At 41.7% G+C, this 15,844-nt stretch overlaps 1 protein-coding gene across 1 annotated transcript in view; it reads right to left on the reverse strand.

Moving 5' to 3' along the window:
- The window catches only part of TBC1D5 (TBC1 domain family member 5), a 35,517-nt gene extending 22,834 nt beyond the window's left edge, over positions 1 to 12,683 (reverse strand). The window contains exons 1-7 of the mRNA XM_084606220.1: positions 12,311 to 12,683; positions 8,903 to 8,999; positions 6,900 to 7,008; positions 5,380 to 5,469; positions 2,512 to 2,654; positions 2,020 to 2,122; positions 1,392 to 1,480 (exon numbers count right to left, since the gene is read on the reverse strand). Of these exons, the coding sequence (XP_084462346.1) occupies positions 1,392 to 1,480; positions 2,020 to 2,122; positions 2,512 to 2,654; positions 5,380 to 5,469; positions 6,900 to 7,008; positions 8,903 to 8,999; positions 12,311 to 12,329 (650 nt within the window). The 5' untranslated portion in view covers positions 12,330 to 12,683. The remainder of the gene's footprint in view (positions 1 to 1,391; positions 1,481 to 2,019; positions 2,123 to 2,511; positions 2,655 to 5,379; positions 5,470 to 6,899; positions 7,009 to 8,902; positions 9,000 to 12,310) is intronic.
- Between the last annotated feature and the right edge of the window lie 3,161 nt (positions 12,684 to 15,844).

Raw genomic sequence — 15,844 nt, forward strand, 5'->3', positions numbered from 1 at the left:
AAATTTGGAAAAAAATTAGGAATAATAGTTTTAAGAGCCATGTCCCCCCTTAAGGAAGAAAAAAAAAAAATGAAATGAGATGGCCCAAACTGAATAGACTCCAAAGACCCTTGCAAAATAAAAACAAACCAGACTTATGTCAGTACACAAACCGATCAGTGTTAATGAGTAACACTTTAGCTGCTCCAAATGTCTCCATTTAACAGGATACGCTATTTACCAACATATTCTATGGTGCAACTTACGGAGCAACTTCTACGTAGAAGTTTCAATTTTGAGACAGGGTCTCAGCAGTGTTCCTCATTGCCGAAACGCAACAATGACACCTCTCTAGCATCTAACGCACGTGCAGCACAATGCTCACCAGCTGCCAAGTCACGTGTGCGAATGACAGGAGAGGTGACGCATTTCTAACCCCCATTTCACCCACCATGCAGCTTCCGCCTGCAAAATGGTCTAAAAATCAGTCATGTTCGGTTCTGCACGATTTAAAAATTAAACATTTGTTTTATGCATTGCATGCCTTTGACGCTTGCCTATATGCCTTCTAGTAAACACAGGAATTCTTTGGCAAGTTTTTGCTTAAAATGTGATGCGTCTTTGCTCTGCTATGCTCTCCTTTGCTTAAAAGGAGAGGAGTTTGAAAGTAGGAAATAAAAGTCAGATAGAGTTGATCTAATTATGCTTCAAGTGCAACAGCTCCACTAAGTACATCACAATACAAATAATGGGACCTCGAAGTCTTATTGAATACGGTCGCCAACCAAAAATCCAAACCCATGATTTGTCAGACATGCCTGATTATTCGGACTTTTTAGTGGCACTGCGGAATGCTCCATAGAAATAATGTATATGAGCACCTGAAGCTTCGGGTGCATTGATACCGACTGCTTGATTTTTCAGACCTCATTCCGATTTGTCATGGCACTGCTGTCAATAGCCAAGCCTCCATAAACATATTCAGCGAAAGTGAAGTGTCATTAATTCAGGCTTCAAGGGGGTCAAAAATATGGTCTAATACAGCAAAATTTAAGTTAGAAAGGAGTATATTAGAAGCGGGGCCCTTCTCGCAGTGCGAAGTTGCACCAGTCCTCCCAGATGCCCCATCTGCATTTTGAGGTTTACACTGGCAATCGGAAGCTCATATAAAGTGATTTTTTTTCAATAAAATTCGATTTTTCAAACTGCCCCCGATTTTCTGGACAATTTCGCTGTCCCTAAAGAATACGAAAAAAAATCGGTTGTCGGCAGCGTGCAAAAAAGAAGCAGCATTTTAAATGCACCATTAAACCTACCAATGCTACATGCCCAAAAGCTGTTCCAGTGCTCAAACCATTAGTACTAGTTGCATCTCCATCAGCTAAAGCATGAACATGAAAATGTGCACTTACCTAATGTAGCCTAGCTCCAAGGCATGCAGAAATGCCTGCTGGTCATTATGAAGCACGAAGATGATGGGTGCCAAGAGTTCGTGCATGCCCTTCAAGACAGAAACAACACATTTTTCATACCTAATTGAGATTCTGAGATTTGCAAATGGCTAAGGAAAAAAAAAAACGTTCTGCCTAGCACTAAACTACAAAAAGTGTCGAAGTGGGTATCTGAGTGCCCCCTGGTAGTGATCAAACTAACTCATGGCCCAGTCAACATCAGCAATACCATACTACTGTTATGACTTCCCATCCTTCTGCCTCTCAACTGTAAAACAAACACATGCTGTTCTCATTAAGTACAATGCCATTTTAGTGTCACCCCTCCAAACCTTACATTATAAGAGTTCCATGAGGGACGTGACAAGATAACTAACTAGTATGTGTTGTATGCATTCTGCACACCCCGTGAAAGGCAGCCCAAGTCTTTCAGTGCCAAAATATGATTTCCAGAGAAGCCATTACTGACGATAACAGAGTAAGCTTGCATAACACTGACTGACCATTACTATGCATGCATCCTGGCTTCTTATTCATCACTGCCACAAAAATCTCAACCCTTGACAATCTCTTCTGAAGCAATACGAACCTGTCGATATGAAATCTGAGGATGTTGCCTGGCATAGTAGAACAACACGTTCACCATCATCGCCTGGACGTCTGAAGTCTGGAAGAACTCTATCTCTGGAAACCTGTGGAAATGAAGACCACAGTTTTTACCATGCAAAGAACCTTGTACGAGCTGCAAGTACATTTCCTGTCACTGCCAGCGAAAAATGAACTCAAATGTTTTTCTCACAAGCATAACATCATGATCAACAAAGTGAACTAACTAGACTATAATGCTATCAACATAACTAATTCATTATTGTTCTTGAAGAGTAAAAAAAAAACCTTACAATTGGCCTCTCATCAGCTACACCCTGCAATAAGCAGACGCTTCTTTTTAAACCACGATGATATATCGCCACGACTGTACAATTTTTTAGACGTAGAACAGATTAAGCTGTACATGCATTACATTAATAATCATGAAGCAGCAGCAGCACGAGGAGAAAGCATGATGGCAAACAGAACATACGTCCTTATCACATCCTGCTTGATCATTATCCGCAGCTCACTGTCCTCGAAGTATCTGTTCCACGGGCTTCTCTCCTCTTGCGACAGGGGGTTGTTGTATGTCAGGTCAAGATCTTCCACTTCAACCCTTGGATTGTGACATGTCTAGGAAACAGAAAAGCAGCTGAGCACTCTTCCCTCAAGTCAGTTTCCTATGCGTTGCCTCTGCTGCACTGACAGAGATAAGGGCTGGTCAGGCAGTCATTGCAACACTGCACCGCCGAGGACAAAAAAAAAAGTTTTATCAGAATGCGAAGACCCTGAATGCATGTGCAATGTGTGCTTTTATCTATCTTTATTTGTATGTGTAGCTTGCCTAACAGGGTGTCTAGCAAACCACCATTTTTAAAATCCCTGACTTTTCCAGGTTTTCCCTGATTATTTCAGGTCAAATTCTCCGACGAGTGAAGAGGCTAAAAAATGTAGCTGCTGATGATAATGAGCACTGACGAATAATTCCCAACAAAAAGCTATTTATTAATCATATTCTCCAATTTACAATTGTGAAATGCTGTTATTAGTGTTAATGGCGGGTAAAAACGTCGCAAGTTAATGAAAATTAAAAGCGCAGTGATGCCAGCATCAGCAGAGCTCTTTGATACTAGCAGTTGCAAAATTTCCTATAGGCCCCATGTATCAAAAAACAGCGGTATTGATTGGTCAAAACTGGGGTGTATATAGGGTGCCTTGATGCGAGGCACCCTAGGTCACGGCCGGTCTCGAGGGAGGGCACACTTCTCTTAGCACACGCTCCCTCGAGACCGGCCGTGCTAATGTGTATTATAATAGTGGCGACGCCCACGGCCATTAAAGGAAACTGCATCTAAGTTGCAAACTTTCAGATAAATAATGCGCAATCAGCTGTAAAATAAAATTAGTTGAAGACTTGCAGTAGCGAAAATTCTTAAAGATAACAGCCGTAGCGTTAAGAGGAGACGCGAGTTTTAGAATGGTCAAAAACGGTCAAAAATCGATTTCGAGAAAAACACATTTTTGAAGCGTTTATCCTTTCAAGCACCTGCACTCAAATTGTTAACGCTGAATTCGGTCAGGAAATGCGATAAAATTGGCTTTCAGGACGTCATGGCAGCCACGAAAGAGAAATTTTGTTCGAAATTCTGGCGTGTGTTGCAGCCGGCCGATCGCCATCATCTTGGGCTTGGTTTAAAACTGTTTTCTTTGTGTGCAATTTGCGCCGTCTCAAAATGGCTTTGCTCAAGCGGACTGGCTGTGTGCACCAGTTTTCTGAAAACCGTTTATGGTCTCTGATTAGCCCAAAGCGCGCCGTTCCGAGTCTCCCATTGGCTGGCGTGATCAGCACGTCGTTTTTTTTTTTCTTGCTGTTTTGCGTTCGCCACCATGGCCGCCGCTTCATGCGCGTCTCCGTTTGCGCTCGTGTTTCTTGATGTACAGCTTTGTGCACAGTTTTTCTTTGCAATCAAGATGCCGGAAAACAGTAGATTGTAACTGTGCACACAAAGAGCCTTTGGAAGCCGTAAGAAATGGGCGTGGAACAAAAACCAGAAGACGCCGGCCACAAGAGTGCCGTCAGGACTTGAGTTACAACCGGTGCCAGACTTGTTAGATATGCAGGGAACATCAACCACGCTGCCCGAAGACAATACCGCGGGCTCAAATTACAGCGCAAATTGCATCTCGGATCACGATACACTGACTTGACACCATCGACGCATATATACTTTACGGTGGAATGGAAGTCCGTTCTGTCGGGAAAGTCTGCGATCCAACGCGAGCTTCACCTCGGCGTTAGTGCCGAATACGATGCCGGTACCGAGTTCGTGACTGTGGACATGAAAGTGTTAAGCAATTTTATCACACACACGAAGTGCGGAACCCGCGGTGAGATCGCGAAGACGTGAGCGGTCAACCGCGGGAGTGTCACAACGGACCTCAGCTGTAGATCAGCTCGCTGACCGCTTTCGACCAGCGCGATTATTTCTGCTCTTTGTCGCGTACTACTCTCAAGCAGTGCTTCCGCATATTTTATCGAGTACTCAACTCACGTGCGTATTATGGGTTCTTCTATTGTGGCAGCTCAGCCATGCGCTGGCGTCAAAGTAATATATCACGCCTCGCCTTGTGGCACGGCCGCGGTGGAGGCCGTGCGCTTAGCACAAAGAAAAAAAAAGAAAAAAAAAAAAAAAACACCTGCATGAAAAACATACTGGCTGTGCACCAGCTTAAAATGAAAATGCACTGCAGAATATTTTGTGCCATTTTCCCTGAGTTGTCGAAACCTTTTATGGTTTCCCTGACATTTCCCAGATTTTTCCCGGTGCATAAAATTTCCTGACAATTTCTGGTTGCTACACACCCTAGCTAGCACAAAATTTCAGCACGGCACGAGAAAAAAAAAAAAAAAGGCAGCAAGAGAATATTAAACGTTGGGCAGAAATCCAATCACGGCATAAGCTGCGACAATATGACTAGCAAAACCAGGAAATTCGCTGGTATAAAACCAAAACAAGCACCAAGCAATTATATCTGAATGGCACCACTATTTCAGACATGACATTCATAATGCCAAAGCCAATAGAGCTTTGTAAGTTAGTTCATTCAAATAATGTTTCACCTTTACAGCTAGATGTGACAAGGAATGATGAAACTTTATGTTTAGAGACTGCACGACAATCTGGTCTATTTGGTTCGGCACTGCTAAGTGTGATGAACACTACCAGACAAAGAAAGACAACAGATGACAAGCGCCATCGTCTGGTGTGTTCCTTTGGCTCTTTTTTTTTTTTTTTCTAATGTTCACCACCATTAGCAATACACAAGCTCGACATGCACGCCCAAGCTGAAAACCTACCTTGGCCAGCATTGACTCATATTTGTGCCTCATTGCTCTGGTTGTAATGATCCAGTCACTTCTGGAGTCAGGAAGGCATTCCAAAAATACCTGCAGTGTTTAAAAAGAAGAATCTGATTCAGCCACTGCAGCAAACCCGCAAAACTGATGCTCTCTCTCATTACTGACAGCACGAATATGGGAGCAGCACCTGGCAGTCCCCAGTTTCGGTTTCCCAGTTTTCCTTCTTAAGCACTTCTAATTCATATTTTGAAACATTATTTCTTCTTTTTTTTTTTTTTTTTCTATCAAGGTGACTGCAAAAAAGCGTGACCTGAATATAAGCTAAAAAATGTGAGTTGCCATTTAACGAACTGCTGCATGTTGCTACATTAAGAAACTTGGCTAACCCAGATTCGAGGCTACAATGATTGCGTGCGTACTAGACCTGTTAGCAGCTCATTGCTCTATATGTCAACCACATAACTTTAAAATGTCCCAACTGTTCAGGACACCTACTTGATTAGGTTGATCGAAAGCTTATTTTGCATGACTCTGAAGGCCTCAAGAAGCCATCCTAGCTTCATTTTGAAGTCTACCTAGCTCCAACCTAATCACTCCTTGAAACCTACAGAAGTTTGCCTATAGTAGCTGCTTCAGACCCTATATGAGCAAATCACACATTTTCTTAAATGGTGATATTGACAGGGAACAGCACTATGCTGGCACTCTCAGAGGCCTTGTAGAGAAACAATAATAAAGCAGGCAAATCAGTTTCCCCAAACGACTGCACAACTTCTTGACACTTTTCTAAATTCCGTGCCTCAAACTTTCTGACAATTCCAGTGCTATGAACCTTCTCTGCCACCAATTGAAGAACACGAAATTGGGGATTATGACCGAAGCATGTCATTGGAGCCTTCCATCACTTTTCATATTCATCACTATCAGTTGGACTGCAAAGCAAAGACACCTTCCTCACGTAGCTCTCTCCAGTTAACTCTGTCCTTAAATAAGACAAATAATTAACATAATACATTGTGCTTTTCCAAACGAAGAAAAGAGCACTTTTTGAGAAACAGTCTTCAATATAAGTAATTCTGGATGTGCTACATATTTAAGACAGTGAAAACAAATGGCATTTATTTATCTAAGACACAAGCTGATACCTCATAGTTAAGCACAAAGCAAAACAGAGAGAACATTTTTTAACACACCTTTAAGCTTCTCGTAAGTTCTTCCTTTCATGCAAAATGAAAAACGAATTTTTTTTTTTAACATTACTTTTTCAGTTAAGCTTATGCCAGTGCTAGGAGCTTAGGTTGTAGATCAAAATCATCTAAGAAACAAATGTTCATGTCGGCCTCTGGCTCAGCCTTATCTAGACCACAAGACATCTCTAGACCACAAGAGTGTGTCTCTCTCTTCGTGTGTCCTATTACCTGCGCTGCTCGTATACACTTCTCTAGACATGCACACAACACCCACAAGGGGGGACAAAAATTCTTAGCAAGACATGCAACAAAACAGACAATACTTGCCTTCCAGCATATGCTCCTGAATCTGCAATCTGCGAGCTCCAGTCTGAGAGCCTTTTCCTTCAGCCTCCTTGAGATTTCTCCTCTTTCAAAGAGTGAGAACCACTCCTCACTGAAGAATCATGTAGCGAAGTAGATATGCAACGAAAGGGCAGAAATATTACTGCCACAACAAGAGAGATTTGAAAAAAAAAATGAAAAAAGTTAAAAAGCAGGGCACAAATCGAATAGCGGACACCAAATGTTACCTCGATTTGTAATGTACCTTGACAGATTATGTATCCACATTTAGTGGAATTATTTTACTCTGAATAAATTCCTAACTCCTGTGTAGCAATGGAAGACAGCTTGTGAAAAACCCTTTTTGAGGCATGAAATTTTATTAGGTCAAAGAAACACATAAACAATAAATATGCACTTAGAAACTCTAGAAATCCAATGGAAATTTTTGTTCCGAACCATTTAAGCTACTACTTTCGCAGAAAAAAGCGTTGCACACTCGCACCACTGACAAGAGAGTGACACTTCAAACAAAGTGCATATTTCTATTGCTGTCTACTCGAAGCGCGAAAAATTTTCATTAAGTGCTTTACCAATCCTAAGACATGCATTCTGGTGGAATGGTATCCACTGGTACGCAAGTTAGTACTCCTTTTGACCACCAGGCATGCTTGCATTTGTTGAGCTTGTTTTTACGTTTTATCACACCAGGAAGGTTTCTGTAGTTCACTTGCACAGTATCTGTCATTAGAACTTTCTTTTCTATTCAAGGAAACCATTTGATGCAAAGTAATTTTCACAGTATACCTGTGTGCCTTCTTCCACGTTTTTCAGACATTGATAGAACAAATTCCTCAATCAATCATGGTACCACTGACACCTTTGCTCAGTTCTAAACTGTCTGGCAATTCTATGAGATCCACAGCCTTTTCTTAAGCAACACATTGAAGTGAAGAGTGAACGTTACCCAAATCACGCCTAAAAGGCTTTATACCTATCTTTAAGTGCTGCCTTACTGAAGCTCATACTACGAGCGAGCAGTCCAGAGAGAGCACTGTGAGGCAAAAATCTAACACACATATTCTTGTAAAAAGAAAAAAGAAATCGACACCCTTAACTCCCACACGAATTTGTCAATAATTGAAAAGGAACCGTTAAAGACTGTTTAAGAAACGGGTAAATTTAGACGATCATCCCACATCAAGAGTTTCCATTTTCCTCATGTTTGTTTCATGCCAAAATTATGCCGAGCCAAAATCTATCATCTGATTGTGAAAGCATAGTGTACATGACACGTGATGTACTGTTTGTTGGGGCAATCAACAGATGGCAGAACAAACAAAAAACAATAAAAAAAGGTAAACAAGTGTATTTGAATTTTTTTTTTTTTTTTTTAAGAAAAGCCCAAAGAGAAAGTGGTATATACATATACTACCAAGGTCCTACAACAACCTAGAAGCCAAATAGGCATATCCATCTTAAGCTTTATCCCCTTGTGGTCCCTAGATGTGGTGCTAACTACACCTGGTAAGCAAAAGAAAAGTGATTTAATGAATAAATCATCATGCAAGGACCTCCTGGAAGCGAATTATAAAAGGAATCATGCAAGATCTTCCAGATCTGACCCCATTTCTAATTATGTCCAAACCTTAAGACATTACACCTTTATATACAAAAATTTCCTAGCACTCAGGTCGCATCTACAGATGCTTGTACACTGCAAGACATGCTGCTCCTTAAGAGCTTTTTTAAAAGGCAACATAAATATTATATGAAATATCTTTTATCACCCCATTATGTGTTCGAAGCCAAACTCGTTTTCTTTAGACAAAAACTTGACACAACACAACTCTCTTGCACAAAAGCCTACAGTATCGTCATTAGAATGTCAAGAACCATGTTACTAAATAATTAGGAGATCCTGTACAGATATGTAATGAATTTTTAAAAATTAAACTGATGCTGAATACAGTCAACAAGGAAACTGCTATGCCAACAAAGTGTACCTGTACTTCTTTGAGCATGTCTGGGAGGAATCTGCATTAGCTGTCCTAAGGCCATTGCTGGCATGATGGCTTGAAAGAGAATCTATGGAGTCAAAACCTGAAAAAAAAAAAAAAAAAAAAAAAAATAAATGTATTTATGCATACCAGCAGATATACTAGATAATACACAAGGTTCCCATTTTATGTTGCAAGACAGAAAAGATTCAGTTTTCAAACATAGAAATCAGGATCACCTGCAAAGTAAATGCTGCTAAAGAGCATATATATAGTTATGCTAATCCAACGGTTCGTAATCCAGTCCAGTAAAGTTAATTACTTTTTAATGATTTTTCAACAATTGTTAGAAACACACTGTGCATCCGACAAGAAACCACTTTAAATCCAAAGCAGACAGCGAGTTGCTGCCCCCAAAACAAAAACAAAAATGGTTGCACACAAACCACCGCATTTATGCAATAAGTAGAATGGGTCAGATGTTTTTTGATTAATAGGGCATCAGACAATGACCATACCTCCCTTCCTACTTTCCTATGTACCCAATGGAGTGAAATGTGCAACATAAAGGCAAGGCTACCAAGATGCATATTGAAAAGGTGACTGTGCTTCCTATTATAGGAAAATAGGAATAAACAGCCTGTAGACAACTAAGGGGGGTACCATAGATCTCACTGTTAGTATAGGACCTCGTGGAAGCCCACTATGCGATGAACAATAGAACGATGGTTGCCTCTTCTTCATGAGAGATTACAAACTTTCACCCCTAGCAGTCAGGACAGCTTTCTTCTCCCACCTTTTCCTCTTGCAGGAGAAAAGTTATCTCACAGACCTTGTAGGTAGGTTGAATTTTTTGGAAGTGCCATTTTGGCCTAATTAAGATGGTCTAATGGGATAGCTGAACTAACTATAGAAGTCATTTCCACACAAATGAAATAATGGAATTACACAGCCACTCTGTATGAGCGTGTGAGAGGAATCAATGTCAGCAGGAAATGCCTGCAGCAAACCTTGCCAACATATAAAAAAAGAAGAGCATTATTATGCTGCATTTGTTGGCTCAAAGAGCCAGCAGGGCAGATGCCCATCTTGCTGGGCAACCCTTAAAGCCAACAGAGAACTGCGCAGTGAACTTCTTCCACTCAACAACTCCGCCAATGATGTGAGAAGATATATTTATAGATTACATACAACCATAAACTAGCGAAGCTGATTAACAAGGGATATGGAGGCACTGGACAAACACTGCACTTTGTCATCCTCACTGGCAATACACGAACAGTGCACTTCGTTGTCCTTGTTGCAACAACGTGAGGAATTCTGTAGGGATAGGACAGCCACAGCTGGTGAGATCAATGGGAAAGGACATGTCCTATGGCAAAAATTACTGGGCTGATTATGTGCTACTTGATTCTGCTGCTTTGTAGCCGGTGTGGCTGCCCCTACAGGGTGTGCCATGAGCTAAGAGCATATCCTGGCTAATGGGTGCAGATTGTGAGGCAAAAAGCATTGTCGAACTTCATTTTGTGGAAAGCACTTCCATGTCACTGCTCCCTATACACCTTTGAAACGAGGGCTTCCTGGGCGTCACTATCTTGTCCGCTGGGCTTTTGTGTGCACATGGCGCTAGCACTGTGGGACAGTAGCCAAACCGGTTTGCAACAGGAAGCGTTTCAGCACCTCCTCGCCCGATGCAAAGGTCTATATGCTGTTCTGATTTTTTGTAGCGCCTTTCTGATGTATACACCTTCAAATAAGTAGTAACTAGACATCACTATATTGTTCACTGGACTGCTTTGTGCACTTTATGCTAGTATGGTGGAAGCAGCAATGGAACAGGTTTGCAGCAATCTAGAGAGGAGGTGTTTTGACATCTCCGTTGCCCAACGTAAAGGTCTATACAGCCTGGCTATCAGCACATAGCATTCTTGAAATTATGCACTGACCTCTTGGCTTTTCTTTTTTTTTCTTGGACAGTTGTACTCATGTTTATAAGCCAAGCAGTTTCAGAAATGATATGTTAATGTAGTTTTTTTCAGGACAATGCTCCAATCTCATATTTTCGAGAAGCATGTCCACGCATCTATTGCTTCATATTTAGCTACAGACGAGATCAATCCTGCATAATCATATGCTAACAAAAGTAATAAATACTAACTGCAACAATAAGTGCAGATAATCACAGCTTTAGCAGCCTCTACTAATACTAAAGCAGTTATATTGTGGTTCTAAATCATTAAATATGATGAAAAAGCTGTAGTTAAAACTAGATTCATAGCAATTTTGTGTTACTTTTGTGCACGTCAGAACTGATAGCGGATTCCCAGCACTGCCGAGCACCCACCGGTTTGAAATGGGTAAAGAGTTTCCCTTGGCCCAGTGTTTGGCTTCACCGGGGTGAAATGCTTGGAAAATGGGTCTGTGACCAAACCTTGTGCTCTTGCTAAGTTGCCCTCGTGCCACAAATATCAGCAGCATCACAACTCACAGAGACAAGAATCGAGACTGCAAGTGGATAAATGAAACAGTCTTGGCATGATATGGAATTGAGATCTGACTATGACCACGACCGTGAGCAGGGCATAATCAAATCAGCTGTAATAATATGATGGGTGATGTGTCAGCAGTTCTATTAATTTGTCAACAAGAGAATTGCCTACCTTGGCATGATAGACTGACATGAGTTTCTGACACATTTTTTTGATAAAAACTATTTTTTTACTGTCCTGTACTACACTTTGTTTTGCTTTCGTGCGCTTGTCTTTCCAGGAGGTGTGTACATGCGAGGAGGAACAAATGTATGCATAATAAGAAAGCACTCCCTATTCGGCGTTTGCTGATAAAACGCTTTCACAACCTCCCTTAGACGAAAAGAAAGCTTCCGACACGGCTAAACCTGATTAGGGCGCAAATAAAATCCCTCGGCTTGACAGGAGCCTCAACAAGCTAAAGCGTGCATTGGAGGATTGAGCCATATGCACCCGTCACGCAGCGGATGCAAGAAGCGGCCAGCGCTACTACAGTTGTACTTTAATTTAATTTAATATTGCTAGCTATTCCAAGCTTCGATACATGTCATTAAGCACTGAAAAGTATTCTACAGGGAATAATCAGCTCGTTCGGTGATAACAGTGAAAGAGAAAAATGCTCGAACGAAAAGGCCAAGGAACATAATTAGCATTGCTTAAGCACGAATCCGCAGTGCGAAAACCGCACTAGCCATGAATGACACCTCGATAGTTGATATGTCGGATGACAGATGCGATAACATTGTTGTGGAAAGAATTTTTTTCGTTGAACACGGCGCTTTCACCCGCTCGATCTCTCGCCTGGTTTATCATTCATGGCGCATTAAGCTAATTCATATCGCGGAAGATTGTAAAATACTTTCCGAAACTGCTGGGCAACACTTACCTAGTAGGCTCGTATCCATTGCAATTACACCTGCTTATTCATGGCCAGAAATTTCAAATGCACAGATATGCAGACACTGCAAGGTTTCCGCTTGAAATGTAGGTGGCACGGCCTAGGCTGTATGAATCAGCAGGTCACACCGCTGTAGACTCCAATAATGAGGGGCTTTCCTCACGCCGCATGGTTTGTACACAAAAACAGTCCAGTGATAGCCGTCGGCGAAGTCACGTGATCGTCAAAAGAGCGCACCGTGCCTTGCTGCACCAAACCAAACGACACGGAGATAACTTTTCATGCACAGCGCATAAAAAAGCAAAAGTGGCGTGGCAGCGCTGTTCGTGACGCCAGCAGCACATCCACAACTAGTAACATTAGTAACACACGCACACGATGACAGAAAACGCATGGAAACCAGACCCAACCAACAACCCAGAGGAAATAGGCTACTATCCCATAAGTTGCTAAGCAGTCTTGTGCAAACAAATAAAAAATGTCAACGGCGTAACGAAATTGCAAATTATAAACTTTAGTATACTTTTTTATCATAAGTTTTATAATGAAGGCAAAAAAGGATTTTACTGCATATAAATGAGATCACAAGTACCACTAGACGCGCGTTTTTTGAAAACTGCGCAACCGAAGTAATGCGAGCATGCGAGCGCGAGACTGTTAGCAGCCTCGTCGCCTGGAACAGTGCACTCTATATGCCCTGCGCTCCTTGCTGTGTCGGATGATATTCAGTCTCTTTCGAATCTGAAGATCTACATCCAGGTGGTCGTGAAATCATGGCCTTACCCGGGTCGAATGACCCACTGGCCCAGGTTTTGCCGCGCGAGGTGGACCTATTGTTGTCCGATGGCGGAACGAATCACTGTCCCATCAGCGCAACTATTTGGGACATATGATCTCTTTCCCAAGCACTTCACCCCGAAGAGCCGAGCATCAGGTCAGGGGAAAGCTTGTAGTCATTGAAAAACCGGTGGATACCCGGCGGCACCAGTGATATCGAACCTGACCTCCTGAATGCGAGGCCGAATGCAAGGACTGATCCACATAATCTTAGGGTGAAGACGCGAAGACCCCATGGCGTACGACGTGATCTCTCATCAAAGGAGTGGCACAGACACCTGGAAGTGGTACTTAGCTAGTGCTGAGTGCCACTACGCTTTGATGCAGGCTTTGGGGGATCGACCTAGAAGCGCAACAACGATAAATGCCCGATTCTCGAGAAAATCCGATGGTGCCACCGCTGTCGACTTATTGAGCAAAAAAAAAGAAAAAAAAAAAAATTATCAGGTGGTAATTGGCAGGTGACATGGCCGCACTGACTGCTAGACGAGTTGTGACATGTCGAGATTGCATGACATGGCCGAGTTGGCAGAATCTGCTAGCTTTTATCTTTGGGAGGGTAAGTGAGATGGGAATAACCTTATGGATATATCATACCCTTTGCAGCAAAGCTTAAGTGTCCCCCAAATATTTAAGCAAACATTCCTTTCTGCAGCTAGTGCATGTACAAAGGCAACACAACTGTTTATTCATGGTTATCATGAAGGAAAAAACTACTCTTCTGCGCATTATACAAACATGTCATAGCCCAAGAAATTGCAGCATGTACATTTCTGGCACACCTAAGAGTGCTACCACACAAGTGAGTGCTCATTCCGAGCGGATCATCCTGTATAGAGTATAACACACTTGTCTAGAATGCTCAAATGATGTGCTGAGGAAGCAAATGAAGAGTATATATAGTCTTTTGAGGATGCGTTGCAACTGAGAAAAAGTTTGTGCCTGTGCTGTTCACAGGTCTATTAGGCTGCGCTGGCAGTGCAGCGAAAGCAGCAAAGTATCAACAGTGAAAGCCCAGTAGCTGCTTCAGGGTTCTACTTTATTTCTGTTACAAAACACTGCTTGAGTGCTAGCTTTAGACAAGAGGAAATAGGCTACTCTGCACCTTTGCACAGACATTTCTAGAGGACTATTAACACCAAACACACAAGATCTAGCACCTATACTCCTAACTGACCGGTCAAGTATCCGTGCATCAAAAATGTCGCCAAGACCTAAACTGCTTTTCTGCGTCGTGTTTACTCAAAAAACTAGTATTTTCCAGTTTATATCATTCAAGCATAGCTGCATCACACTTACGCCTTAAGGCATCCCAAAAATTATTGACAGATGGAAATTCCCATCATTGGCAGGCGTTGACGGCAACAACTTAAAGAATAACGAAACATGTTTACTCCTAAATCAAACTTTTTTAAGATGCATTACTTTTTAACCCCTAAGCAGCATAGTTGCCAGGAAGGCCTCTCTTGCAACACTCAATTTGCATTGTTTCTAAACAACTCTAGTTATACAGCAGACCTTATACGTTAACACTGATGCACATTTCTCACTTTGAAAAAGCTTTGGAGAAAGAAAAAATCAATAGAACTGAAAACTGACTGATAGCTTTTAATGAAGTTGGTGCCTTGTATAGCTGCTGGAATGGTGTCGTGCTGTGTCAGCAGTGCAGGTGCTGTCTACAAACTTATCATTAGGGCTGCAATAGGGGGCGGCAGAAAGTTAGGTGGGCGGATGAGATTAAGAAGTTCGCAGGGGTCAAGTGGATGCAGCTAGCACAGAACCGGGTTAAGTGGAGAAATATGGGAGAGGCCTTCGCCCTGCAGTGGGTATAATCAGGCTGATGATGATGATGATGAGGTATAAGGGACTAAGCCCTCGCCTGTTATTAGCTTGCAAGAACAAGGAGCTTGCGCCCTCCAATATTTCCTCACACGATCACACAATCGAATCTTGCTGTATATTTGCTATAAAGTATATTTGAGCAACTCTTAAGAAACTTTTGTGCCCTTTAGAACAGCTGAAATCACACGTGTCATGTACCTCTCTTGCAGAGAATGTATTAGAGATGAAATCTGCACCTCCAATCCTGAAAACGCTCAGACCAGCCTTCTCTGTAGTGCATGCAAAAGATATTGCTAGGAACAAAAACTGTATATTGTACGGCATTTAGATTATTAGATATGCTTTGAGTATAATGAAGACATTATTATAAAGAATTTATGTACCAAAATGCACTTTGCCATGTACAACCATAGTAAGTTTATATTAAAATACAATATTATGACGGAAATTTAATTTTACCACCATCTTTTCATGCAAGTTGGAATAGCAAAGGCATGCAGCCCAATTGTGAGTGCGGGAACCCTAAAAAGCATCATTTATATCTAAAAAGAGTTCCCTGGATCAAAAAAAAAGAGGAGTAAGATGATGGAAAAAGGAAGTAAAAATGATATAAAAGAACAAGAAAAAACATATACAGTTTGAGGGCCAGCTTGCTGTATATTTTGCCGCAGAAGTGTTTCACTTTGTTTTATCACGGTTGAATCTTGGCAGTGTGGTAAAATAAAAGTGTAACAAAAAAAATCAATTTTCGCCACGAAAAGTAGCAAAGAGTCATCTAGCAAACTAAGGACTCCATGGTTCAAAGGAAAAGCATGAAGTTGCAGGTCAGAACAAAACAATGAG

This window comes from Amblyomma maculatum, chromosome 6 (genome assembly GCF_055883805.1).
Source record: "Amblyomma maculatum isolate TAMU_Amacu chromosome 6, ASM5588380v1, whole genome shotgun sequence".
Taxonomy (NCBI): domain Eukaryota; kingdom Metazoa; phylum Arthropoda; class Arachnida; order Ixodida; family Ixodidae; genus Amblyomma; species Amblyomma maculatum.